The 27,671-nt window shown below is 51.0% G+C and overlaps 3 protein-coding genes across 5 annotated transcripts; all 3 read left to right on the forward strand.

Moving 5' to 3' along the window:
• Positions 1–11: 11 nt before the first annotated feature.
• MIA (MIA SH3 domain containing) lies at positions 12–4,583 on the forward strand. Of its 2 annotated transcripts, XM_066243864.1 has the most exons (5): positions 12–148; positions 3,307–3,378; positions 3,465–3,598; positions 4,065–4,175; positions 4,487–4,583. In XM_066243864.1, the coding sequence occupies exons 1-5, from the start codon at positions 34–36 to the stop codon at positions 4,508–4,510; spliced, it is 456 nt and encodes a 151-aa protein (XP_066099961.1). In that variant the 5' UTR covers positions 12–33; the 3' UTR covers positions 4,511–4,583. The 2 variants fall into 2 exon arrangements, with proteins under 2 accessions (XP_066099961.1, XP_066099962.1); XM_066243865.1 differs by lacking the exon at positions 12–148 and having other exon boundaries at positions 1,549–3,378.
• Positions 4,584–5,295: 712 nt separating this feature from the next.
• RAB4B (RAB4B, member RAS oncogene family) lies at positions 5,296–14,310 on the forward strand. Of its 2 annotated transcripts, none has more exons than XM_066242963.1 (8): positions 5,296–5,486; positions 6,719–6,799; positions 7,070–7,184; positions 8,488–8,550; positions 8,631–8,785; positions 9,868–9,963; positions 10,052–10,182; positions 13,184–13,406. In XM_066242963.1, exons 1-7 carry the CDS (start codon positions 5,471–5,473, stop codon positions 10,165–10,167), a joined length of 642 nt encoding a protein of 213 aa, XP_066099060.1. In that variant the 5' UTR covers positions 5,296–5,470; the 3' UTR covers positions 10,168–10,182; positions 13,184–13,406. The 2 variants fall into 2 exon arrangements, with proteins under 2 accessions (XP_066099060.1, XP_066099059.1); XM_066242962.1 differs by lacking the exon at positions 13,184–13,406 and adding an exon at positions 13,939–14,310 and having other exon boundaries at positions 5,297–5,486.
• A 1,362-nt stretch (positions 14,311–15,672) lies between these two features.
• Positions 15,673–24,576, forward strand: EGLN2 (egl-9 family hypoxia inducible factor 2). The gene is made up of 6 exons (XM_066242301.1): positions 15,673–15,773; positions 16,816–17,883; positions 22,796–22,915; positions 23,270–23,406; positions 23,593–23,660; positions 23,938–24,576. Exons 2-6 carry the CDS (start codon positions 17,053–17,055, stop codon positions 23,991–23,993), a joined length of 1,212 nt encoding a protein of 403 aa, XP_066098398.1. The 5' UTR covers positions 15,673–15,773; positions 16,816–17,052; the 3' UTR covers positions 23,994–24,576.
• Positions 24,577–27,671: the final 3,095 nt, after the last annotated feature.

Below are 27,671 nucleotides of genomic sequence, written 5' to 3' on the forward strand. Positions count from 1 at the left end.
GAATAACCTGAATTTTTGGACCTCTCATTTGCAATGTTGGAAGACTGTTTTGTCCAATCTGAAGTCACCTTTACTACTCTGGCAGATTTCTTTTTTTTCTCAGTCAGCAGTCAGTGCAGGAAATGGAAACCCAGGCTGCCATGTTCAGGTGGGCAGGTTCTTTTCAAACATGATAACCTTCACAAAAGTGCCTTCTGTTATAGCAGCAGTCCCACAGGAACCACTCTAGGTACTCCAGGAGGAAAGATGGGGATTGGGTGCTCATGAAATCATTGGAAGGACAGTAGGAATAGCACTCTGAGATTGAAACACTTGAGTTCAAGTTTGTAACCCATGATTGAACTTCATTCTAGAGTTCAGGAAGATGCCACTACTAATTAATAGGAGGCCCGTACTGACTTGATCACACATGGGAAGCTACTGACCAGACTCTGGTACAGAGAATGTGGCCACTTCAAACATAGCTTGCTTTGCTGGCTGTTCAGCTGCCGGCAGCCAGAAGACCCAAATTCCTCTCCATTGCCTTAGCTGCAGGGGAGTCTGGGAAATGTCGTTTCTGGCTAGACAATCATGTTTGCAGCTGAAGCTGTCGATAAGGGAAGATGGAATGGAGGACCTTCATTAACTGTCACAAACCTAATCTGGAGAATTTTATATTGGCTCAAAAAAAAGTGCTTAAGACCCTTTCTCATACCATATAGATGGGGAAGTGAGATTATTACCAGAAATAGAAAACCGCAAAAATAAATACCGTAAAGCATAGTGTTATTATAATCTCTGGATATTTTTTCCTGCCACAGTTAAGCCCAAGCCTGCCCCTGCTCTGCTCTTTCCATTAAAGAGGAACATCAATGATGAGACTTATAATACCAGATTTAGACTTTCTGTAAGAGCTGAAAGATTGGTAGGAGAAAGGGATTTACCTCTTCACTAAAGGACACTGTTATTGCAGAAACATTTTGCCCACTATACTGGTTCTGTGGTCAGCAGATCCTGGTCTCTCTGTCTGCATAGGGGACTCCCTAGCTGTTTTTCACATTCTGAGAGTCTTCTTGTGTAAAGAGGAATCTATGTTCATACTCTGGTATTTGTACCGTCACCCCCCACCCCCAGCATACCCCTCCACTGCCAGGCACTCACGAGTACTGAGTAAATTCAGCAGATACTTGCGAGTACATTTTATGTGTTAAATACTGTTCTTGGCATGGAATGTACATTGGTGAATAAAATAGACAAAATACTTCAAATACTGTGTTTTGATATAAGCAAAACAAACATGGAGTAATGAGAAGGTAAGGCTGGGTGTACAGCAGTGACTGGGTGATCTAGGAAGGTCCCTTGGAGGAGTTGACATTTGGGTAGAGCTGTTTAATCTCATGGTACTTGATGCTGGGTGTTGGTTATGTAAAGATGGCTTACATGCCCCTTATAAATCCTTCCCCACTCCAAGTCTATGTTTATTCATCATCTCCTAAAAAATTTTTTTTATTTATTTATTCATTTTAGAGAGGAGAGGGAGAGACAGAGAGAGAGAGAGAGAGAGGAGAGAGGGAGAGAGAGAAGGGGGGAGGAGCTGGAAGCATCAACTCCCATATGTGCCTTGACCAGGCAAGCCCAGGGTTTCGAACCGGCGACCTCAGCATTTCCAGGTTGACGCTTTATCCACTGCGCCACCACAGGTCAGGCCTTCCTAAAAAAAATTTGAACTTGTCATCCCAGAGGTGAGAATGCCTAGGGAAAGATGCTCAGCAGAATGATCTCCATGTGTGGCTCTCCATTTGAAGCACTGTTTTAGAAATGATATTTGAATTCAAATTCTCTACTGTCTCATTCTGATCTCGGGCAGCTGAACCCCAAGCTCAGTATGGGCCTAGAGCGAAATCTAGCCCTTCCTCCAAAAACCAAATTAAAAAAACCCAAAATGACTAAAAGCAAACCTAGCCCCTCCACTTCCTGGATTGTATCCTTGGACAACTTCCTTAAGACTCTGGGCTTCCATTTCCACATAAAATGGGGTTATAATAGAGACCCTCTTGTGGTGATGCAGATTGTTCATTTTAGTTAATAAAATAAAAAATAAACCCTGGCCGGTTGGCTCAGCGGTAGAGCGTCAGCCTGGCGTGTGGGGGACCTGGGTTCAATTCCCGGCCAGGGCATATAGGAGAAGCGCCCATTTGCTTCTCCACCTGCCCCCCTCCCTCTCGGTCTCTCTCTTCCCCTCCCGCAGCCAAGGCTCCATTGGAGCAAAGATGGCCCGGGCGCTGGGGATGGCTCCTTGGCCTCTGCCCCAGGCGCTAGAGTGGCTCTGGTCGCAACAGAGCCACACCCCGGAGGGGCAGAGCATCGCCCCCTGGTGGGCAGAGCGTGGCCCCTGGTGGGCGTGCCGGGTGGATTCTGGTCGGGCGCATGTGGGAGGCTGTCTGACTGTCTCTCCCTGTTTCCAGCTTCAGAAAAATACAAAATAAATAAATAAATGAATAAATAAATAATAAAAATTGCCTGACTGGTGGCACAGTGGGTAAAGCATCAACCTGGGACCCTGAGGTTGCCAGTTTGAAACCCCAGACTTGCCTGGTCAAGGCACATACGGGAGTTGATGCTTTTTGCATCTCACGCCTTCCTTCTCTCTCCCCTCCTCTCTCCCACCTCTAAAATGAATAAATTAATAAAAAATAAAAATAGTTAATGCTCTATAACCGTTAGCTTTTATTATCCTTAACTTTACATACAAGAAGGTGAGCCTCCTAAAGGAGAATATAGCTTAGCCCAGTCACTCAGGAAATGACTGGTGAGGATAAACAGTGGTTATGGCAGTGTATCACCTAGCCTAAGGTCTAACATGATATTCACTCAGTACTTGAATGCTGGGGCTGTTCAAAGGGCTGCCTGTTCTGTTCCTCAGCGCAGGAAATTCCAAGCCAGATACCCAAGCTGACTTGAAAAGATGGAACTGAATATCTTAGCCTGCCTGTCTGGGCCTCTGATTATTGAAGGGGTAGCTGTCACTTGGAGTGGTCTGGGCTGCTTTAGGTGTATCTGGGCATTTCCTTTGGTGGGCGGCCCTCACCCTGTCCTTGAAATGGTTCAGGCTGGGTAGAAGCCTCTAGATGGTGTGGGTGATATTTAGGACTGGTTCAGGGCGGGGACTAGACTGAGAACACAAGTTTCCTTGTATTACTGGAGAGAGGGAGGGCCCAAGGAAATTGGAGACCCCATTTTCCCCTTAGTCACTCTTCTGTTCGTAGTCCATGATGACTTGGTCCAGGGTGTTCTTTGGTGTCATCATCTTGCTGTCTGCCTTCCCAGGGCCTACTATCGGGGGGCGCCTCATGCCCAAGCTGGCTGACCGGAAGCTGTGTGCTGATGAGGAATGCAGCCGTAAGAGTCCAGGGTTGCAGGGGTTGAGGGTTTGGGTTGCTAGCCTGTGCGGAGTGTACTGTTATTCCCTTCTATTCCTTCCCTAGACCCCATCTCCATGGCTGTGGCCCTTCAGGACTATGTGGCACCCGACTGCCGTTTCCTGACCATACAGAGGGGCCAAGTTGTATATGTCTTCTCCAAGCTGAAAGGCCGGGGTCGGCTCTTCTGGGGAGGCAGCGTGAGTCTTGGGAGAACAGAAAAGGAAAGAGTATGGGGCTGGGGTAGGAGTGCACCCTCATTTTCCATGTAAAGGGAAAATTTGAGGGGGTGAACTGAAATAGAGTTTGGGGGTGCTGTTGTGATTTATTTTTACCTTGTTTAGCAATAATTACAGGGTACCTCCTATGGTGCAAAGTTCTGTTCTAAACACTGAAGATACAATAGTGAATAATCCCTTTTATTCTAATGGAAGAAGACAAGCCATCAAAGATACAGCAAATGTGCTACTTTGAAAATTAATGTAGAGTGACTGGGTGACTACATCAGGTGGTCACGGAAACCTCTGCACAAGTGATAAGCTGAAACCTGATTGACAAGGATGGAGCCAGCCATGTGGAGATCAGAGAGAAGAGCTAGTGCAAAGGTCTTAAGCAGGCAAGAGCTTGCCATCTTCCCAGACCCAGCTTTTAACCCCTTTTTCCCAGGTTCAGGGAGATTACTATGGAGACCTGGCTGCTCGCCTGGGCTTTTTCCCCAGTAGTATAGTACGGGAGGACCAGACCCTGAAACCTGGCAAAATCGATGTGAAGACAGATGTGAGTGTGTTGGGGGCTGGCTGGGATCTGGAGGGAGGACACTTGGGTTTTGATAAGGGTAGGCTTTCTTACCTCAGCCTAGCTGTGTGCATTGGGAAAGGTTCCCTGCCTCAATTTTCTCATCTGCAAAATGGGGCATGATTTTTAAAATCTGGTGCAGTTGAGTGGTGCAAGATTAGAGGGTTCTGGGCAATTTTGCCTAGCACTTGTTGGCCAAACCTGCCTGTGGCTGCAGCCTTTGATAAAACCACTAGAGCCTTTGTGGTGTAAATGCTGGTTTTGTTCCACTGTTTTCCCTTTCTCTTTTCCAGAAATGGGATTTCTACTGCCAGTGAGCTCATCCTACCGCTGTCTCTGCTGTTTTTTCTCCCGGCCTTATGCAAATATATCAGCCAAGTGCAAAATGCGAGTCTCTGTGGTCTTTGTAGTGGAGATCTATAAAGAAAATGGGTCCCGGCTCCAGAATCTAACCAATCAACCCATTGACTGTGGTAACGTTAGTGGTTGCTAGGCAGAGTTTCACTGACCAAAGCCCGTTGCTCCACGCTGGGTGCTGGGAGGTGGGCTTCTCAAGATTTAGGTATCACACACAAGTGAATGGAAAGACGGAATAATCTGAACAGCCAATAGAGGGTTGTAGTGTCCTCTACTGGAGGGGAATGGAACTATTGGGGATGAACCAGTTGGATCATGAGGAAGACTCAAATCGCACAGCATTGGATTTTTTGGAAGATTACTGCAAAGGGAGGTGGGAGGAAGTGGTTAATCTGCACATATCCCCACACTTTTTATCCTTCCTGTTTTTGAGGTCAGAAATCGCAGTCATTTAGGCTCTTTTTTTTATCAGTCCTGCCCATACCCCCTTCTTTGCATCCATATTCCTGCCCCAATTCTGCTACTACCCAATGTGGAGTTGGACTCTGCCCCAGGATTTATGACCAAATCCGTTTCTCTGTTCGGTTAAGTGCCTCTGAACCGCCCCTTCCCACTTGTTCGCCATTCGTTCCCCTTGGTCCTGCGCTTTTGGCTCGTCTCTTACACAGCCAATCCACTTAATTGTCCCGCCCTGTGGCCGTCGAGACTGCCAATCCCTGCCTTTGGGAAGTGTGGTAGGGTATCCCGTAGTCCTAGCGGGTTGCGCCCGAGGCGGGTGGAGGCGGAAGTGGCGGCGCCGGGTCGGGGAGTAGGAAGGAGCCGGGGCTGCAGCTGGAGCAGCTGGAGCGGAGGGGCTGCCAGCCGAGGAGGAGGTGCGGCCGTGGCGCCATATTGCGGCCCTAAGCGGCCGTAACCGAGTCATGGCCGAGACCTACGGTGAGTGGTGGGCCGAAGATGGGGTCTGGGGTCTGGGCTCAGAAAGAATATGGCCTGTGGGAATGGGGCGGGGCTTTGTGCCAGGAGGCGGGGTCTGGTATTATGGGGCAGGGCCTAGTGGGTGCTGAGAGGGGTTTAGTGGGTCTGAGGCTGAGCTTAATCGATTTGGGCGGAGCCTGAGGGTCTGGTCTGGGTTGAATAGCTTGGGGCGGGATTTGGGGTAGCCAGTCATGATGGATCAGGATAGGTATTGAGGGAGAGGGTAAACCTTAATATGTCAGGGTGGAGCCAGCGTGGATGGGGCGGGCCTGATTGGCAGGGGTCGAGTTTGATAGGTTACACAGGATGCCTGATGGGATGCTCTGGACCCTGGAACTGATCTGGCTTGAAAGGTCTGGAATGGGGTTGGAGTTGTCCTTGAATTAGGGGGTGGGGCTTAAGCTTGAGAATAGGGGCAGGGCCTTGGGTAGAGGAAGAAGGAGGGAGTTAGAATTTGAAAATCAGGATGGATGACTCAGGAGGTGGGAGGACAGGGTGGGGTAGAAAGACCACTGGTTTAGGAGTCAGAGGGAGCTGCATTCATTCAACAAATAAGAGAATGGCATTGGGAACAAGTGCAAAGACCCTGAGATGGGAACCAGCTTGTCATCTTCAGGGAGTAGACTGAAAGCCAGAGGCTAGAATGGAGTCAATGAATCAGAGAGTGATAGGAGGTGAAGTCGTGAGGGGCAAGGGCAAGACTGTAGTCTTTTATAAAAGAGGCCTTAGCAATATAATAGCTAAGATCTTGGACTCTGGAGCCAGTTGGCTTGAGTTTGAATACCAGCTCTGCCTACCTTTGCAGTCTTGGGCAAGTCAGTTAACCTTTCTGGCTTTAGTTTCCTTATCTGAAAAATGGGATAATTATTAGTACACCTTCCTCATAAGAGTTTTCCTGAGGATTAAGTGAACTGTTGATGTAGGTAAAGAACTTTAGAACCATGTCTGGTACATAGAAAGTATACTGCTCACAAAAATTAGGGGATATTTCAAAACTAATATGAAGCTTAAATATCCCCTAACTTTTGTGAGCAGTATATTTTATAAGAAATTATCTGTTACTGTTGTTATCTACGGCTCTGTTTCTGTTTGTCTTTTTCTCTCCCTGTAACTGATGGCCTCTTGGTTTCCATATTTTCTCCTGCAACTTTCTCTTTGTCCGGGTTTTCCTGATTTTGGCTCCATCTTTTCAGACTTCCTCTTCAAATTCCTGGTGATTGGCAGTGCAGGAACTGGAAAATCATGTCTCCTTCATCAGTTCATTGAGAATAAATGTAAGTGTCTGAGAGTGGTCCTAGGAGCACTGAACTGTGGGAATGGGCATAGCATGGGCAGTGGTTAGGGTGAGCAGGGGCAAGGCTGGCCATAGGTACAACTCTAGTGCTGGCCGCCTGGTCCTTTCTGTGTTGTATGCTCTTTGCTAGGTCTTCCTTGAGCCTTAGTTGTCCCAGCAATGAGAATGGGTTTGTACAGGTTGAGAAGTCTTAGAGGACAGGGAATCCTCTGAACCCCTGCACTGCCTCTTTTCGCCCTCCCACTCCCAGTCAAACAGGACTCCAACCACACGATCGGTGTGGAATTCGGATCTCGGGTAGTCAGTGTGGGCGGGAAGACTGTGAAACTACAGATTTGGGACACGGCTGGCCAGGAGCGGTTTCGGTAAGTGGGCTGGGCTCCGAAGGAGGGGTTGGGGAAAGGAGGAGAAAGGAGAGAAAATGGGAGAGAGGTGTGCAGAGAGACTTGGAGATACAACAATAGAAGCAAGGAGACACTGAGAGGGCGGGCAAAGCAGAGGAAGAGAGACAGACTGAGTAGCAGGTACATACAGCTAAAGAAAGAAGGAATCCTGGAGAGAGGATGACAGACAGTGAGAGAAAAAGAGGCTGAGAAAGAAGCATAACAAAAAGTGAGAGCCAGGGAGAGACCAACAGGCCATAGAGAGACTATGGGGAATTGTGCCCAAGGAGAGACCGTGCCCGAAGAGAAAGTCACGCTTGGAGTGCGTATGAGAGGGTAGAGATGGAAAGAAGAGTGACTAAAACAGAAAGACAAAGGGACACTTGAAAGAGACACACTGAGAGGGAGAGAGAAAGACAGACAGAGAAGGTGAGACACGGAACTGACACGGAGGGGAGAGAAGTGTAGCAGAGAAATGGAGAAAACTCTCTGTTCTGGGGGGAGAGAGAAGCAAGTAGGGCTCAGCACACAGTATGTCTTCAGGAAATGTCTGCAGAAAAGGTGATAGACACATTGAAACCCTGAGTCTGAGAAATAGGCAGATGAGAAACGAGGGAATAGAGTCCATGAAGAGCTGCTAAGTTAATAGTCGTGTGTTAGTTCACTGTGTGAGGTACAAAGAAGCCAGAGACCGAGAGGGTGGAGAAAAGACAGGTGTGTGACATGAACTGGGTTTGCAGTAAGTTTAATAAATGCTTGTGGAATGATTGCATGAGTTCCAGAGGAACCCAGACTGGTGACACAGGGAGGTGTAGACAGTTGGCCACACTGGGAAGGGGGCCTCCCCCAGGCAAAGCAGGAGAGGGACAAGCAGATATGTTTGCACAGCATCTGGCCAAGACTGGGCAAAGGAGAAATGACAGAAAATGTTGAATGAATGAATGAGAAAGCAAGATTGAAGATGAGAGAGCCAGAGCCAGACAGAGACAGAAATAGAGATTTAAAGACATTTACACATAAGGGAGACAGAAAGAAAGACCAGTGAAGAAAAACAGAATGTCAGGGACACAGGCAAAGAGACAAAGAGCAAAGTGAGATAGAGATTGAGGGAGACAGAGACTGAGACAGAGAGAGGCATTGTAGTGAGACCAGACCGTTGCCAGAATTGGGGGGATGGGCCAGCAGTGAAGGGGGGCTTCCGAACCTTCAGTCTCTTTCCGCAGAGGGGGGAAGTCTTGGGGCAGACCCTGGCCTCCGGAGTGACTGGGTCCCCCTGGCCCCACAGGTCAGTGACACGGAGTTACTACCGAGGGGCAGCTGGAGCCCTGTTGGTGTACGACATCACCAGGTGGGTGTACGAAATGGGTGGGGTGGGACCTGGGTGGTCCCTCTCCTGCACCCATCTCCCTCTGTTTTTCTTCTCTACAGCCGGGAGACTTACAACTCGCTGGCTGCCTGGCTGACGGATGCCCGTACACTGGCCAGCCCCAACATTGTGGTCATCCTCTGTGGCAACAAGAAGGACCTGGATCCTGAGCGGGAAGTCACTTTCCTGGAGGCCTCCCGCTTTGCCCAGGAGAATGGTGAGAGTCATATGGCGGGCTGGCGAGGATGGGGGACAGTCCACTGGGGCCGTGGGCTTCCTGTCTCTCTATGGCTGTGCCCAGCAGGGGAATGTGGAAGTTTAGAGGTGTGGCTTCAAATCTGAGTGTTGCCCCATGTGCACCATGTGACTGCTCTGGTCCTCAGTTTCCTCATCTAGATAGTGGGGCTCATAATATTTCTGTATCGAATCCTGCATGATGGTAAAGGGACATGGTTCATGGAAAGCCTTCAGCACCACCTGGATGGAGCAGGTACTTGATAATGTTGGCTGCTAAGATGGTTTCAACCACCATGGCGAGGATACAGGGTATTGGTGTCAGGTAGAGACAGGAAATTCCAATGGCCCTAGGGGACAGGCATGTTTTTGAATAAAATAGATAGGACAGGGTTGGCCCCACATTAGTAGGCACTAGCATAGGAGAGTGGACAAGACTGGCAGCCATGTTAGAAGATATGAAAGTACAAACTCACTTGAAAACTTTGTGTTGGCCAAACATCTGCTGGCTTAGGGTCTGTCCCCATTCAGTTTGTATACTCCAGGTTTAGAGGAGCTTTGCCCTCAGAAAGATGTGGGTTTTAATCCTGGCTCTTAACTTACTGTACGGCCTTCTCACATGACTGATGGGTGGACTATGGTGGACTTGGACCTTGCTAGATGGTGGTTGGGACACACTGATGAAGATAACCTTGGGCCCAGCTCTCAGTTCACTGTGGGGGTAGGTGTGCAGGCAGGCCCATGGCCATATACTGACAGCCAGAGGAATCGGTGCCAGGCTAGAGGAGACATGAGCCCATGAGAGCCCAGAGGAGGCACATGACCCATCCTGGGAGGTCAGGGAGGACTTTCTGGAGGAGGACATGTGTGAGCTGAGCTCTAAAGGAAGAGCTAAGTAGGTACCTAGGGAGGAGGGCATTCATGGCAGAGGAATGGTATGTACAAAGGCTGGGAGTGAGGGCAAAGATGGTATGTTTGAGGAACAGAATGAGAGGCAGCAGGTCAGTGTCAGAGTGGAGGATGGGGACTGACTGAGGCCCTGACCTTCTGAGCGTCTGCCCCCAGAGCTAATGTTCCTGGAAACCAGTGCTCTCACAGGGGAGAACGTGGAGGAGGCTTTCCTGAAGTGCGCCCGCACCATCCTTAACAAGATTGACTCAGGTGAGTCTCGGACTGCCTCAAGTGGGAGTGGAAGGTTGGAGCCAGAGGTTTCCAAGGGACCAGTCCTGACCTCTCCCCTTGTCTGCAGGTGAGCTTGACCCTGAGAGGATGGGCTCAGGCATTCAGTATGGTGATGCTTCTCTTCGCCAGCTGCGACAGCCTCGGAATACCCAGGCCATTGCCCCTCAGCCCTGTGGCTGCTGAGACCTGCAGAGTCAGGTGGGATACTGGGGACTGCAGGGCTAGTCTTCTGGTAAGGAGGAGTATGGAGCAGAGACAGAGACACAGAAAAGGAGAGGTGACAAAATAAACAGGGAATAAGAAAAATGCAAAAGCACTTGAATTAAAGGAGCCATGTTCCCAGCCATGGGGAAGTCCTTTCTATCCCATTGCCAGCTCTCAGCCCTGGATCTCTGATCTTTCGCTTCATAATTCATCAAATATTTATTGAGCACCTACTATGTGCCAGGCTCTGTTCAAATCACTGGTGAAACAGAGAAAAATCCCTGCTCTCATGGAGGAGACCGACAATAAACAAGATACATAAATACATTACATAGTTGTTAGGGAGATAGCTGTGCAGGGTAAGGAGGGGTAAGGAGGAATGGAATTTTGAATAAGATGGTGAAGCAAGGTCTCTGAGAAGATGACATTTGAACAAAGACTCAAAGGAGCTAAGGAAGGAGGGTCATGTGAGGACCTGGGGGAAGAGTGTTCTAGGTAGAGAAAACAGCCAGTGCATAGGCCCTGAGGCAGGGTCATGCCTCACATGAGTGAGAAAGACCAAAGAGGCTAATGTGACTGGAGTGAAGTGCGTGTGCGTGTGCATGTGCACATGCATGTGCATGTGTGTTGAGGGTGGTACAGTAGGGAATGAGATCAGAAGTGGAGGGAAGCAGATCAATTAGGGCCTTGTGGGCCACAGGGAGGACTCTGGCTTATACTCTGGGTGTGATGGGAGCCATAGGAGGGTTCTGAGCAGAGGAAGGATGCAATCTGACTTAGGTGTTCATAGGGTCCCTCTGACTATATATTGGGGTATTGTGGGGAGCAGGAGTGGTTGTTAGGAGACTAATGAGGAGGCTACCTCAAAGTCAAAGTGAGAGACAGTGGTAGACAGGACCATGGTGGGGGCAGATAAGGTGCTGAGATGTACATTCTGTATCCTCCCTAGTCTGTTTCCAGTCTTGTCCCCTCTTGATGTAGCCACTGGGTCTTTCTGAAGCACATCTGATCCTGTCCCCTCCCTGCTTAAAACCATTCACGGCCCCCAGGGTCCATGGGACACAGCTGAGGCTCCTCAGCCTGATGTTTGACTCTGTAGGGGCTGGCTCCTGCCAACCTTAGCTGCCTCAACTTGCATCTCTCCTCACCTTTCAGGCCACTGTAGCCACACTGAAGTTCTTTCTCGGGGTCTTTGCTCATTCTGTGCCCTCTGCCAGGAACACCATTCCTTCCCTATCTTCCCTGCTAACCTTCTTTCCCTCCTTCAGGAAGCCTGTTTGTTCCAAACTCCTTGCAAGATCCTACAGGATTTGGTCCCATCCCTACCTCTCTGGGGGTATGAATGTCTGCCCAGTTCTCCCCTCTGTGCTTCATGCCCACCTCCCCTCCCAGCTATTGGCAGCTCCAGAGTGGCTGCGGGGAAAAGGAATTATACTGGATATGCTTTGAAGGCAGAGCCAAAATGATGTACTCATGATTGAGTATGGAATTTGAGAGAGACAGTCCATGGTAAGTTCTTCGGGCAGTGCTTTTTTCCCTTCGAGACTTTTCCATCTGCTATGTGTTGGCTGGGTGCACCTGTCCTCCCACTGCCTTTCTTATTCCAACTCCCGTTTATCTTCTGGTCTCTGCTAATGTGATCATCCTGCAGGAATGTTTATCCCAGATGGGGTCACTCCCTCCAGCTGGTGATCTTACAACTTATTATTTGTACAGTCTTTGTCTTCTCCATCTGAGAGGGAAAGGAGGTGACAGATCACAGACTCCAGAGCAGGGCTTTCTGCAGTTAAGCTCTGACTCTGTCACTTTGTAGCTAGGTGACTCTGGGCAAATAGTTTAACCTTTCTGGGCCTTGGTTTTCTCACTTAACACTACCTGCCTCATGTTGGTGCTGAGAAGATTGTTAATTCATGTAAAGTGCTTAGACTAGGGATTGACACTTAAAGACTCATAAACAAGGGCTGTTTATTATTTATCTTTTTATCCATTCAAAGAGTCTGGCTGTGCAGCAATGGATGGGTATGTACTTTTCACCCCAGGGCTTAGCACACAGTCTGTTTTAGGGTTTACCCTCAGGGAATCAAATATAGTAAGATGATGCTTTTTCAAATTTTGTTGACTGCAGTCTGCAGGAGGAAATATATGTTGACATAATGTAGTCATACACACATAAAACTAAAACATGTTTTTCTGGCACTAATACTTTTTTTTAAAAAAAAACTGAGGTGGCCCTGGCTGGATGGCTTGGTTGGTTAGAGCTTCATCCCAAAGTGTAGAGGTTCCAGTTCGATCCCTGGTCAGGGCACATACAGGAACAGATCTATGTTCCTTTTTCACTTTCTCTCTCCCCCTTTCTCTCTCTAAAATCAATAAAAAAAAATTTTTTTTAAAAAAAATATGGAGGTGATGCCTGACCTGTGGTGGCACAGTGAATATAGCATCAACCTGGGATGCTAAGGTGGCCAGTTCAAAACCCTGCGTTTGCCTAGTCAGGGCACATACTACCAGTTAATGCTTCCTGCTCCTCCTCCCCTTCTCTCTCTTTTTTTTCTAAAATCAATAAATAAAATCTTTTAAAAAATACTTTAAAAAATAAAACCTGAGGTGATATTCACATAAAATAAATCTAGCCATTTAAAAATGTATCATTTAGTGGCATTTAGTACTTTCACAAGATTATGCAACCACCACTTCTGTCTAGTTCCAGAACATGTTGCTTGAAAAGGAAACCTCATACCCATTAAGCAGTCAGTCTTTATTTCCCCCAGCTTCTGGCACCCACTCATTTGCTTTTATCTCCATGAACCAATATTGTTACATATGATGCACTCTTGATATTTTCTATGTATTCCAATATATATATATTAGTGAGAGAGACAGAGAGAGGGACAGACAGGCAGGAAGGGAGAGAGATGAGAAGTATCAGTTCTTTATTGTGGCACCTTAGTTGTTCATTGATTGCTTTCTCATATGTGCCTTGACCTGGGGGCTGCAGCTGAGCCAGTGACCTCTTGCTCAAGCCAGTTGACCTTGGACTCAAGCCAGCGACCGTGGGGGTCCTGTCTATGATGCCCCGCTCAAGCCGGTGACCCTGTGCTCAAGCTGGTGACCTCAAGGTTTTGAACCTGGATCCTCTGTGTACCAGGCCGATGTTCTATCCACTGTGCCAGTGCCTGGTCAGGCCATTTTATTGTTTTTCAATAAAAGATTGGTCAAGGCCCACTGAACAGATTTCCTACCCCACTTAACTTAGTGCTGTACATTGGAATCACCTGGAGAGCTTTAAAAGTTACTGATGCCTGGGCCTTACCCCAGGAATTCTCAGATGATTTCAGGATTTCTGGAACCTTTCAGGTAATGCTATCTACAGCAAAGCAAGAACCACATAACTCAATGTGTCTTCTCAGTTTGGAAAACCCTGGAATGAGACCAGGAGCCAGGGTGATCCAGGACTGTAGAAGGACACAGATACAAAGGTGGGGACTTGAAATTTAAACACTGAACTACCTCTCTAGAGACTGAAGGAGACAGCTCTCTGAAGCAGAGAGAAACCCTTAAAGAGTGTGCCATAAATTCTATCCAGACAAGAAATAGAAAGTCAGACAGACAGAGTATAGGAACCCTGGGAAAAAGAAAGATATGGAGAGACTGGCACAGATAAGAGGGCAGAAAGGATACCTAGAAATGAGATAGACAAACTAGCTGGACAGAACCAGAATCCTTCCAGTTCACCTCACGCTTTTCTTTCAGCTCACCTGTTCTCTAGGACCAGCCCTGTCTTTCTACCTGGGGCTCAGCCCCAGCCCCCAGAGGCCGAGCCCCTCATCTGCCCTGGCCCCAGAGAAGCTGCCCTGCCATCTGTCCCCCATCCCTGGCCTGTTGGGGCCTGGCTGAGGGCAAGACTGAGCCATGGGGGAAAGGGGAATTCGTACCTGCTGCTGCATCCTCTGTCTTGGCTACCCCTTGTCCCCCCTGAACCCCTAACCATTCTCAAAGAGTTTCCAAAGCCTGAGACCAGGGCCATTTGGCCCCAGCTCCCCTGGCCCTGCCATTGCAAGTACAAGTTATTTATTACCTGAAGGCCTGCCCTCCCACCCCCATAAAGCATTGTTTATACCTGTGTCTTGGCCTCCATCATTTTGGGGTGGCAGAGAGGGAGGGGAGGTAGAAGAGGTACTTGATGGAAGAAGTGAGTGTTATATTTGGGGCTGTGTTTCTGGATCGGACATGGTGTGAGGGTGCCTGTTGTAGAGGGAGGTTGTCACTATGTGCACATTTTGTGACTGTGTGGGAGGGCCACATATGTAGCACTGATGTCCCATGCCATGATTGATGGTATCTGTAGGAATGTGTCCTGCTTGTGTGTGTGACACTGTTGTGAAGACTCTGTGTCCTCAGTGATTGTATTCATGAGACTTCTGTTTGAGACACCAACATGAATAAGAATTCAGGCCTGTGGTGATGCCTATGCATGTCTGATGCCTGAAGGTCTGAGGCAGTGTCTAACTTGTATGTGTGACTGTGTGCCCCTGAGGTCTCTGTGCTTTGATGTGAATTTGGCTCTGATACACCTGTCTGTGTACCTGTGCACTATGTGGGTCTTTGTGTAACCCGGACTCATGTGCATACTGGAGTCTGGTATGTTATCTTGTGGCCAGGTGAACCAAGGACAACTGCATGCTCTGCCAGGGACAGGTGAAGTCCCAACTGCTCTGCTCAGCCTAGGTGAGGCTTAGGGGGTGGGGCCTTAAATGACCTTATCTGCGTATTCCTCCCAGGCCCAGTCACTCAAAATAGTTTTAAAAAGACATGACGAGACTGTCGTCATGTAAATATATTCTCTACATAGCATTCCTAGGTTGCTTTATTTTGACTCCCACAGTTGTCCCGAGGGGACAGGGCGGAGTGGTTCCTAGATTGCTTTATTTTGACTCCCACAGTTGTCCCGAGGGGACAGGGCGGAGTGGGTCATGAGACCTAGTCTGCTCTTCCTCCTCTCAAGGACGTTCCGCTCTTTTTTCCTCCGTTATAAAAAGGCCTTATGTAAATTATCACGTGTTAATTTACATACATTTCCCAACTACCTACACCGACATTTCTCAGTATCTCAGTCATCCCTATTCTTGAACAGTGAGAAGGCGGAGCCGTCCACGTAAATACCACATCCCGACCCAGCCACTATTCCGCAGCGTTCTAGGTTTTGGGAGGATTGACAAGTCCATGTAATTAGCCTTGTTTGCATACCCCTCCCTTGCAATTTGCGTAATACTTGCAGAAAGCCCCCCTTCCCTTGATTCAGCCTTTTCCAATAGAGCTCCGCCTCCCCACGGAGGGGTGGAGCCTAGAATGCAAATAAGCCTTGTATCGCCTGGCCCACCTGTTTCGAGTGGGGCTGTTCAGAACGTCCTCACCCCGCCCCGCGCTGATCGCGCCTGCGCACTGTCACCTTCGCCCGGGCGCGGTCACGTACCCGCCCGGAGAGGCGGGGGCGAAGCGTCGCGGGTGGTGGGGGCGGGGTATGGCGCGCTGTGCGGCGCTGGGCGGCTGGCACAAACGGCGGCGCCGGGGTCGAAGGAAAAAGCTCGGTGAGGAGAGCTCGGGGAAGGAAGGGAGCGGGGTGGAGAGGGTGTTCGAGCCGGGCACTGGCGCGAGCCGGGCAGGGTGTGGGGGCCGCGCCGGACCCGCGGTAGCGGAGCCTGGCGACCCTGGGGAGGGGAAGTGGGGGTGGGGCGTGGGGGAGGGATCATCCGACAGGCACGTTTAGTGCCGGCTGTCGCGAGGGTTGGGGTGGCAGCGAGGAACGCGAGCCTGACGGAGGGGGAGGGGAGGGGGCAGAGGTCCTAGCGGCCCCTAGGCTCTGCCTCCGTCGCCAGCTGCGCCCCGACGGACCCTCAGTGCCCGCTCCAAAGGGAGTTGGGAAGGGGCACTTTTTTCCCTAGTCCTGTCCGCGAGCGCATGAACCCTTCTCCCTCTGTGTCTCTTTGGATCCTCCCCCCGCGTCTCCTTTCCGTCCGTCTGTCTCAGGACCTCCCTTCCGTCTGGGTGTGTGTCATCCCCCAACAAGCTTTCTCCGGTTGGGGAAGGGTCGACCCCTCTACCCCAGTCTATCTCGCTGTCTCAGGCCCTCCTTTCCAGCTTTTCTCCGGTTTGTTTTTCTGTCTCTGTCCCCACCCCACCCCCACAACTCCTCCTGTTCTCTTTGTCTTTGGATTCCCTATTTTCCTGTCTGTGGACCCCCACATTCCCTGTGACTCTCCGGAACCCCCAGGCAGATCACCTTACTTGTTCTACCCCCCCCCCCCTTCAGCGTTCCTTTTCTACTTAAGATCCTCCCTCTTTTTTGTTTGTCTCTCAATGTGTGGATGCTCTCTCCCCCAGCCCCCACCACAGCTCTCTGTTTTGGATCATCTACCCAGCCTTACTTCTACAGCTGTCCCCCTCACAGACTTATGTCTGTCAGTTATTTCCCCTCAAAACTCCCAGGGTCTTCTCTCCCGATTTGGCTCAGGTTTGGGGGTTTCAGTAGCCAACTTTGTCTGCCTTTCTGTTGCCCCTCCATTGCTTCCCTTCCCCTAGCCAATTTGAGTCTAGCTCCTTGAACATCCTTCCTCCCCTCTCTTTCTCCAGTCACCCTGACAGGTCCCTTCCCAGGCCCCTAGGGACAGCAGAGGACTTGGGGACCAGCGAGTACTCCCAGGGCAGAAGAACCGCTGCCACTTGCCCTGCCTCACCCTACCCCACGCCAGGCCCGGCCTCCCTGGCCCCCCGGCTGCATCAATTGGAGGAGGAGGCGGCAGCGGAGGAGGGTGGCACCATGGGCCCGGGCCGTGCCCTCCATGCCCGGGGGATGAAGACGTTGCTGCCATGGACAGCCCATGCCAGCCGCAGCCCCTGAGTCAGGCTCTCCCTCAGTTGCTGGGTTCTGTGTCAGAGCCCTTAGAGCCTGGCCGGTCCAGGATGGGGGTGGAGAGGTACCTGCCATGTCCCCTGCTACCCTCCTACCACCGTCCAGGAGTACCTGCTGAAGCCTCGGCAGGGAGTGGGATTCCCAGAGCCACAGCCACTTCCACCACAGTCAGCCCCCTGCCAGAGGGCTTTGGTGGGCAGGATGGTGGTGAGCTGCGACCACTGCAGAGTGAGGGTGCTGCAGCACTGGTCTCCAAGGGGTGTCAGCGACTGGCAGCTCAGGGTGCTCAGCCTGAGGCCCCTAAGCGGAAATGGGCAGAGGATGGTGGGGATGCCCCAGCACCCAGCAAGCGGCCCTGGGCGAGGCAGGAGAACCAGGAGGAGGAAGGCGAGGGTGGTATGGGGTGCAGTAGTGGCCGTGGTGAGGCCCGTGGTGGCCTGAGGGAGGAGGAGCTGCCCACTGCAACTGAGCGCCTGGCCCTGGACTATATTGTGCCCTGCATGCGGTACTATGGCATCTGTGTCAAGGACAGCTTCCTGGGGGCAGCACTGGGTGGCCGTGTGTTGGCTGAGGTAGAAGCCCTAAAGCGGGGTGGGCGCCTGCGTGATGGGCAGCTAGTGAGCCAGCGGGCTATCCCGCCACGCAGCATTCGTGGGGACCAGATCGCCTGGGTAGAAGGCCACGAGCCAGGCTGTCGAAGCATCGGGGCTCTCATGGCCCACGTGGACACTGTGATTCGGCACTGTGCTGGGCGGCTGGGCGGCTACGTCATCAATGGGCGCACCAAGGTAAGGCAGCCCTGCACTCATTTGTTGGATGCCTTATGCTCTGAGCACCAGTGGGTTTGGAGATGCTTCTAGGGGTCACAGAAGGGTTTAGGCAGCTCACATGGAGGAAGTATTGGAATTCACTTTGGGCTCTCATTTCCTGTTGGGACTCTGGGGAGTCTGTGTGCTTTCTTCCTGTGGGCTGTAGTTTGTGCACCTATAAACCAGGGGTTTGTTTGGCCTGTAGCTACAGTGCTTCTTGATCTTGCCAGTGATCCTCCTGAAGAACCCAAGGAAAGGTGCTGATGTCCATACCTCTACATCTGTACGTGGTTTACAGTCTTCTGATGTGTTCATGGGCCCCAGACCCATGAAACATAGGCACACATTTTGCTTTTGTCTATCCACTCTTGTCCGTCCCTGTTTTCATTCTTTCCGCTTCCCCTATGCTTTCATTCATCCCTGTTTGCTGGTTTGTCTTTCAAGTCCATCCTGTCCTCCATCTGTCTGTGGTCTGTCCGTTGTCTCCCAGGCAGAAGAACCAGGAGGTGGAGGGGGGAGAGTAGCAGTAGTGAAGCCAGTGCCAGGCTGAGGAAGGAGGTGCTGCCCACTATCCTGGTGCTCTGTGTACCATCCTATGGTGTCTGTGTCAAGGACAGCTTCCTGGGGGTGGCACTGGGTGGTGGCTGTGTGCTGACTAGGATAGAGGTCCTGTCCACCTTTCTTACTCTTCCCCACCCTAGTCCTTGTTCTCCATTCTTTTTGTCCATTATTTCATCTCTGTCTGACTCTCATCTGTTCTCTTGATCCCCAGTCTTTGTGTCTCTTGGTCCCTTTTTCTTTAGAGCAGTGATTGGCAAACTGTGGCTCGCAAGCCACATGTGGCTCAATCAGATTGAGGATGCTTTTAGCAAAGGCCAGTTTAGGAGTTCCCTAATTAAGTTAATAACAATGTACCTACTTGTATAGTTTAAATTTTAAAAGTTTGGCTCTCAAAAGAAATTTCAATTGTTGTACTGTTGATATTTGGCTCTATTGACTAATGAGTTTGATGACCACTGCTTTAGAATAATATTAATAGTTACTCATCTGTTTTAGGGCCCTGGGCCTTTTTGAGAATCTGACATTTTATATTATTTTTTTAAGAAAAATGCTGATTTGATTGGAGTCTCTGGGCAGTTGTCAGGGCCTCCAGGTGCACATTCAAGAACCTGGGCCAGGAGCTCTGCACAGGACAGTGGTCCATAGGGCCTCTCTGGCCTGCTGACACGTTATCTTCATGGAGGGGGGTGAGAGATCTTGAGTCCAAGGATTGGTGGTGTTTGGAAAATGCTGTGTAGAGAGTGCCCACTGCACAACATCAGTGATGCCTGGCTGATGGTACTGGCTATATTCTACCCTTCGGGCATGAGATTGTGCTCCTGATGTCCCCACCCTCCTTTCTCAGAACCCGTCTCAGGTTATACCTCTGTACAGCTTCCTTCTCAGGCTGGAGCTGGCTCAGGGACCAGGGCTCCCCTGGGCCTAGGCCAGTATCCTCCCCACCCCAGTTGGAACTTGTCCTACTTCCCTCTCCCTCCTACTACTTGATAGCTGCAGAGCCAGGGGCCACCACTCCCTGTGCTGGGCTCCTGCTCAGGCTGGAGAGATGACTGGGAGTTTCTGTGGCTACAGGGTGCTCAGCAGCTTCACCCGAGGGTCCCCAATCCTTGCAGGAGGGAAGTTGGTGGTAGACCACAAGAGCTGAATGGCCCTGGGCAGGACACTACTCTGAACCTTTGCTCATCCACAGGATAGGAAAACCAGGTTAAGTCCCCAGTAGTCTGGTGATTTAGGAGGGGAGTGGGAGAGGTTAGAAGGAGCAGATCTCTTCCCCTTTGGTGCCTTGGATGTGGCTGGGATTAGGTCCCTGGCTAGGATTGGGAGGGTACTTTTTTAGCCCTAGGTAACTCCTATTGCCCTGGAGGTAAGTCAGACTGGTCTGAGAAGGGAGGGGAGGAACCAACCCAATCACTGGAGTTTGTCTCAGACCTTCCCCTGCCCCAGTGAGACAGCAACTCCAGGCTTCTCACCTCTAAAGGGTAACACCTGGGTTCCCTCCCCTAGCTCTGCAGTAAGACAGTGTGGGTTGCTGGGTTGGGTGGCCACAGTGGTGGTGGGGCACTGATCACCAGTATGGTTAGGGTCAGCAACAGCTTGCTGTCTTTCTGAATGGAGCTCCTTTTTCTTTTGTCTTCCCTCCTCTTCCTCTCTGGTCCCTCTGCTCAGTTGGCCTGTAAGTAGGAGAGAGTTGATTCCTGCTGGCCTCAGGGACTACCATAGGGGACCCCAGGGAAGACCTGATAGGCTTGGTTTGCCCCTTTAAGAGTAGCTTTGGGGGTGGGGCCTGCTGGCATTGGCTCAGTCTCTAGCTTCTGATTTGGGTGTGTGTTTGTGGTGGGGCTCTGGGGGGCATTGTCACCAATAGCCTTTAACTCTTCAGTTTCCTGGCTCTGATCCCAGCTGTCTCTTTCCTGAGGTGGAAGGGTGAGGAACAAGTTTCCACGTTTCCATGTCACTTTGCTTGTTGTCCCTTTCGTTTGTGGGGGAGGAAGTAGATGCTTCTCTGGGGCCAGAGTATACTTCCAACCTCCACTCCCCATGGTGTGAGTATGTAGGGGGAAGGGTGAGCCTTAAAGGGCCTATTTCTGTGCCTAGCCTTCGTGTAGCAGTCCTGTTCCATGCCGGACTCCAGAGGGTGTCCCTGCTTCACGGTGGGAGACACTCTGTGAGGGTGCACAGGGCAGGGTGGAATGGAGGCTCTGAGGAGTGCTTTTAGTTAGCTACCTCCTGGGCATTAGGGAGACAGGCCTGGCCCCAGGGGCTTCCATGGGGCTGCTTTCTGGGCCAATACTAAGTAAACACGTACCTAGTTGATTACACACTGAGAGTGGGAAGTCAGTGTAGGTGCCTTTAGCTAGAGTACTCAAGATGCCCCTTGACCTGAGACATGAATACCAAGAGTACAGGAGAAGAATGTTCCAGGCAGGCGCAAAGGTCTTGGGAATGAGGTTGGCCTGGTTAGAAAGAACAGTAAGGAGGCCTGAGAAGCTGGAGCAGAGTGACAGGGATAGGCGATGAGGTTGGTAACCTTGGAGACTGTGGTCAGTAGTTTGTATTTTTTCGGGATGCACTGGATACTTGATGGGATTTGAATGATGAAGAGCTGGAGTAAAAGGTCTTTGGCAGCTGTGGGGATGGATTGTGGAGGGAGAAGCTGCAGCACTGGACCCTTTTTCCCACCCCCTCCTTGTGCACAACCAACAAAATCTCTACTTGGAGTCTAACTTGGGAGTCTTCGCCATCCGTAATCAGTGACTCACTGATTCTGGGCCACCTGGGCCACAGGGTGTTCTTTTCTCCTGGTGAGGTGCTTGCTCAGAGTACTGATCCATGCGCAGGGAGTGAGCAGTGCAAAGAAAATGCTCCTTCTGAACTGGGGAGCAGCTGCAGCGTCTTCATGTCAGTACGTCCTTATTTGCCTCATCTAGTCCTATCAGTGGCTTTGGGCAGAGGGTACGACTGGGACTCTTTTCTTTTTTTTAATGTTATTTCAACCTGTACTGTGCTTTGGTTTTTCCATTATGTGGCAGGCACCATGCTGGGTGCCTTCCCATTTATGTCTTGTTCAGTTCCCACAACCTATGAAGTAGCTGTCAGCTCCATGTCATGGATGAGGAACCTGAGACAGGAAGTTGTGTCCTTTTCCCACCCCTTCCCCCAACATCACAGTTTGTGTAGCAGCTCTGAAATGAATCCAGTATTAGGTCTGTAGGGACACCTTGATGAGAAACAGGCCTTGAGTGGGTAGGCCCAGGCCTCAGCTTAGTCAGTGCTGCCCAGGGCAGTGGCAGCCATCAGAGAGAGGAGGCAAGAACCTTGTGGCTAGACCTGTACACACAGAGGCCAAGGCCTTGAATGAGTCCTATTATATCTCTGTGTTGCCCGGCCTGTTGGCAGCGCATTGGATAACGTGTCGACCTGGAATGCTGAGGTCATAAGTTCGAAACCCAGGGCTTACTCTGTCAAGGCACATAATGGGAGTTGAGCTTCCTCCTCCCCCCCTCCTCTCTAAAATGAATAAGATCTTTAAAAAAAATCTGTGTGGTCAGGAACCTCCAAAGTTAGGTTCTTGGAGGGGTTAATGCCACTGCCCTAAACAGCAGGTATTATTAGTACTGCTAATACTAATGAGGAAGTTAAGGCCTTTTCAGATGATGGGACTGCCCAGGGTTACTCAACAAGTTATCCTTGGAGTTGGGATTAGATCTCAGGTTTTAGTCATAGTCTAGGTTTTAGCACCTGTTCAAATGTGTAGGAGACATAATTTACTTAGCAGGGATTCTTTGTGGTCAGGGGAAGTGGTTCTAAACATTACTGTGCATTAGAATTACCTTAGGAACCTTTAAAATTCCATGCTCCACCTTAGAATAAGTATGTGAGAATGTCTATGGTGGGCCTGGGCATCAGTGTCCCAGGTGGTTCCACTCCGCAGCCAAGGGCGAGAAGCCCTGGTGGAGAGCTCACATCACTGCACACAAGGACACATTTACATTGGTTTTATTCTGCTGAAATGTCTGAGGTGGGGTTGGGTTATCTTTAAAAAGTGAAACGTTCAGTTGCTCTTTGAACCCCGTCTGGGTGCTGGCTTTAGGTTTGTGTGTATGTGGGGGGTGGGGTGAGGGTAGTAGGCTATTGAGGCCCTGGAGCTGAGGTTTCTGGTAGATGGGCACTTGGCTAAAAGTGCAAGTTTTGGGGCTGGAGCCCTTAGAGTTCAGGACACCTGAGGAGTCAGAGATGAGGGGGCATGGAGGGGTGAGGAAGAGGAGGTAATGGCTACTTCCCCAATGTCTCTGCCTAACTCCAGTAAACCACTTCCATCTGTCTCTGCCAGGCCATGGTGGCGTGTTACCCAGGCAACGGGCTGGGGTATGTGAGGCATGTTGACAATCCCCACGGAGATGGGCGCTGCATCACATGTATCTATTACCTGAATCAGAACTGGGACATCAAGGTAGGGGGTGGGGATGTGGTGGGGTGGTATGCATCCACTCCATTTTCCACTTTCAGCTCAGCTTCTAGCATTCTCTGGTTCCTCTTCTCAACCCACTCGGGAGCGGGGCACCTCCTCTCCAGCTGACTGTGTGGTGGCAGAGTCCCATCCTTCGGGAAATGATGCAGTCTGCCCAGCCCCTGGCCTAATGGACCTTCCCCTCTATTTCCTTTTTTCTTTATTAGCTTCTTGCCCATCTCCATGGTAATGCAGACTCTGGGTTGTCATGTTAGGAGGCTGAGAGGTGGGAGGAAGTTATATGTGCAGCTGCTACACTTTTAGTGGCTCCTGCCTCATCCTCTGGTATGCCCTCAGGTGCATGGCGGCCTGCTGCAGATCTTCCCTGAGGGCCGGCCTGTGGTTGCCAACATCGAGCCACTTTTTGATCGGCTGCTCATTTTCTGGTCTGACCGGCGGAACCCCCATGAGGTGAAACCAGCCTATGCCACCAGGTATGACCCATACTTCTGGGATATGCCCAGGTGCTCCCTGAATGCCTAGGCTGTGAGGGAGGTACTGAGAGGGGGCTTAGGTGGGAACAGACTGGGCTCAGGGTGAACTCTAATGTCACTGGATATGGTGGCTGGAGTTGAAGAAAAGCGATCTCTAACTCCCTGTGGTGCTGCTCTGGTCCCCAGGTACGCCATCACTGTCTGGTATTTTGATGCCAAGGAGCGAGCAGCAGCCAAAAACAAGTATCAGCTAGGTACCTGCCTCCCAAATGGTATCCCTTCCCTCAAGTCCTTCTTGTTCCATGACCTCACCAGGCCTTGAGCCACCTCATCCACGTCATCTGTGTATTACTAAATCCTGCCACATTTTCACCTCTGGTCTACTTCCCTACACAACAACTCTCCTGGTGTCCCCAGCATGAGCCCCATATTTTCTAGTCCTCTCCCCTACTTTCCTAGCTTTTCTGTGGCCTCTTTGTTTTCCTGATGACTCACTATCTCCTGTCCCTCTCTGCCTCCCACGTGCCCCAGCATCAGGACAGAAAAGTGTCCAAGTACCTGTATCTCAGCCGACTACGCCCACCTAGTGGCCAGCCCAAGAGCTGCATGGACAGACAGCTTGCCCCGACTTTGGAAGAGCGCCGGGCCGGAGCTGCCTGGCCAGCAGCCCACAAGTCTCCGTGCCTGCTCCTTCCTCACCATTGCTGCTGCTTCCGACTTTGCCTCTGTTCTGCCTGGTGTGGAGGGTTCCCTCAGTCTCTGAGGACCATGAAGGAGAGATCTCTGCTGCCCTGTGGTGGGGGCTGGGGTTGTGACCTGGGCAGGGGCCACTGTTGGGAGCTACCATTACTGGAGCTGGGGGCCTGTGTCCTGCCCTGTCTGGCTGTGCCCCTCTCAGGTGTGGAGAGCCGGAAGGGGGCATTGCCACTACCCACCAGGATGCAGGATTTGGGGTTGAGGTGAGTCATGGCCTCTTGCTGGCAAAGGCTTGTGAGGGGAGTAATCCCTCACTCCTCCAGCCTGGAATGTGAAGTGACTCCCAATCCCCTTGGCCCTGGCACCTTTGGACTAGACTGCTGCCGCATTGGCAGGGTAAAAGGTGCTGGGAGGAGCATGGGTGAAAGTCCTGTCAGCCAAGAAATAAATAAAAGTTTACCTCAGAGCTCCACACATCTCTCTCCCCCTCTTTCTTTTCTTGGCAAGGGGACACCTCCATCTGCAATTCGGGGTCTTTATTAAACCAAAGAGGTAAGGAGGTCTGAAAGTCAGTGAACAGAGTGGCTAAGCCTGCCCCCAGTAGTGGAACCGGAAAGCTGAGGGGATGCTGCCCAGGCCAGCGCTCTGCTGGGTGAGGTCTGTGTTGGTGCGCTTCCCACAGGAGCAGGTAGAACCACTGCAGGGTGGTGGTGAAGATCTCTGGGCCAGGTCTGCACCCAAACACATCTACTGTTGGGGATACAGAGATTTAGGGTGAGAACCCCAAAGCATGCACAAGCTAGTCCCCTCCCTGCCATGCCCAGACCTGGGACAAAGGCATGAAGGAACTGGCCCTTGTCCAGAAGGTGGTAGGGTTGAATTGGGTAGGGTCCTGGTATACAGACACAAGCAGAGGCATTATGAAGATGCCCTAGGGGGATGTGTGTTACCCATGAATTTGGCGAGACTGCTTTTCATCTGAGACCCATTTAGAAGCCACTGGGACAGTGGGGCCTTATTGTTTCCAGGGCTGTGCACATGCTCATGTCTGCTGATCTTGGTTAACTTGTTTCCAGCCCCATGGACAATCACCAGGCCTGGTGGACACCTTGGGCAGAAAGTGGCTGCACAGGTGGGCATTGCAGGTAAGGGAATGTGACAGTCCTAGGGACCTCACTGTGTTGAAGCACTGCATCTCCTGCAGTACCCTGTTGGTGCAGGGCAGGCCTCGTCCTCCAGATTTAGGAGGTGTGCTTGACCTACCATGGTGTCCAGCTCTTTGTACCTTGGCTGGGACCAAAGAAGTGTGTGAGCCATACACATTTCACCCTCAGCCATCCCCAAACTCTGGTTTGCTCAACTTGGGCTCTCCTGATGGCAAACATGCCACCTCTGGGAAGTTGAATAGAATGAGGAGCCCATAGCCCAGGTTGGTTCTCATGGTCTCGGTGTGGCCAAAGGAAAGGTTATGTGTGGTCACTACCAAAGTTTCCTCCTGGAAGTGATTCGGGGTCTTTCTGTTCCTATGGACAGAGGAGAGAGGTGCTGCTGAATGACAGGCGTCTCCTTAAGGCGGCATGGATGGAGTTGAGGATAGCAGGGGCCTGTACTTATCCATTTGATCTAGGAAGCAATTGATGAAATCATGGGGCTCCCAAGGCTGCTGTGTCTCTGTGTCCGAGTGCTGCTAGATTTGCTCAGAAATGAAGACGAAGCTCCACGAAGTTTGGTGATGCAGCCCCAGGATCCAGTTCAGGAGGATGGGGAAAATGTACATTTGGGGGAACAATTTCAGTAGGACCTTAAAACAACCTAGTTGTTTTTTTTTTTTTTTTTTTTTTTTTTTTTTAGCACTTTATTCATGTTAGAGAGAGAGAGAGAAGGGATGGGGAGGAGCAGGAAGCATCAACTCCCATATGTGCCTTGACCGGGTAAGCCCAGGGTTTTGAACCAGGGATCTCAGCATTCCAGGTCGACACTTGATCCACTGCACCACCACAGGTCAGGCCAAGATAACTTAGTTTCTGTACGGAGAAATTGGATCTTGATGTTCCAATTTCTAGAACTACCCCATTCCAAGATTCTAAGTCCCATCTTAATGATCCACTCTAGGTAGGTCTATGCATTCAGGATTTGGCACAGGTTGGGCTGATGAGGAGGGATTAGGGCCAGCCCTCTCAATTTGCCGCATTTGAAACAAAGTATAAGCTGTCATTGAGGTTCGGGAACTTCAGGAACTCTGGATCCATGTAGATACAGCGGTCCCCTGAGACCACGGAACAGATAACATTGGATACTACGTTATCTAGTAGCTGCCGGGGGTGGAACGGGGCTCCTGGGAGAGGGAACACAAAGTCCTAACGTTATGGCTCAGCCTCAGGTTAGCTGTTGGACTTACTGCCTTCCTTCCACACAGCCAATTTCCTGAGGTCCCTTCGGTCCGTGGGCCACACCCACACCAGCTCTTTCGCCTCTCCGAACAGGCCGCACCAATGGTGCCTTGAAATTCACCAAGAAGACAAACTGCCTCCTCCAGGACGCACTCCTCCCTCACCCGCATACCCAATCCGAACTCCTTAAGCGCTCTCGGTGCAAAATTTATCAGCTTCTACCAGCATAGCCCGTTAGAAAACGATGCTTGGGGGTGGGGTGAAGGGAACAGACCGAGACTGGCTCCACCCCTCCGGGGAGAAGTGCCCCCGCCAAGCGACTCCCTTGCAACCCTTCGCTCAGCTTCTTTTCCAGACCTCTGGGTTGCCATTCCAGCCTTCCCGGCTCTCTCCACACACTGGCCTTCACCTCTGATGGTCCCGATCCCTGACCAGCGCTTGCTCTCTTTGGCTCTCATATTGGGGCTCAAGGAAGGAACCAGCTTGGGACCTCGATTCTACACTTTAGCTCCGCCCCACCCTCTCACCATTTGTGCTCTTTAGCGTTATTAGGCCCCACCCCATTTCCAGGTCGGGCCCTTGATTGCCTTGATGGGATGGATGCCCAGGCCTGCTTTTTCGCCTCCCGGGCTCCCCGTTTTTCGTGTGTGAGGCATTCAAAGATTGCCATAGCCTAGCAGCCATGGAGGGTATCCGTGTGCAGCATTAATGCGTCCCGCAGCGATGTGTAGCCACTCGGCACTACTGCGGGGCGCAGGCCCAGCCGCACTGTGAACACCGGGGTCCAGCGGCAGCCGGAGAGCTACGGGGGGTGGGGAGGTGGGGGAGTACCAGACTCCCTCTTCCACCTGAGACCCCAGAGCCCCGCCCACAGCTCCCTCCTCCTTCAAATCGAGGAGTTCCTGTCCCAACCCCTCATTCTGGGCTTAGGAGTTCATATTGCCAGTTTCCAACCCCAGATCCTGACGTCTAGGCTCCCTCTTTCTTTTTCCCCTCAGAATCTAGAAGGCTGGGTCCCCAGCCCTTTGCATCTACAGATCTAGGCATCTGGACCCTCAGTATTCCTCCTCTGTTGGGCAAACAAGTGTGTTAGGTTTGCTTGTCTTGTACTTTGCCTGATTGGTGCATGAGCACAGGGCAGCATCTCCTGTGTATAGTCTATGTAAGGCTGCAGGTGCT

Source organism: Saccopteryx bilineata, chromosome 9 (genome assembly GCF_036850765.1).
Source record: "Saccopteryx bilineata isolate mSacBil1 chromosome 9, mSacBil1_pri_phased_curated, whole genome shotgun sequence".
NCBI classification, from domain to species: domain Eukaryota; kingdom Metazoa; phylum Chordata; class Mammalia; order Chiroptera; family Emballonuridae; genus Saccopteryx; species Saccopteryx bilineata.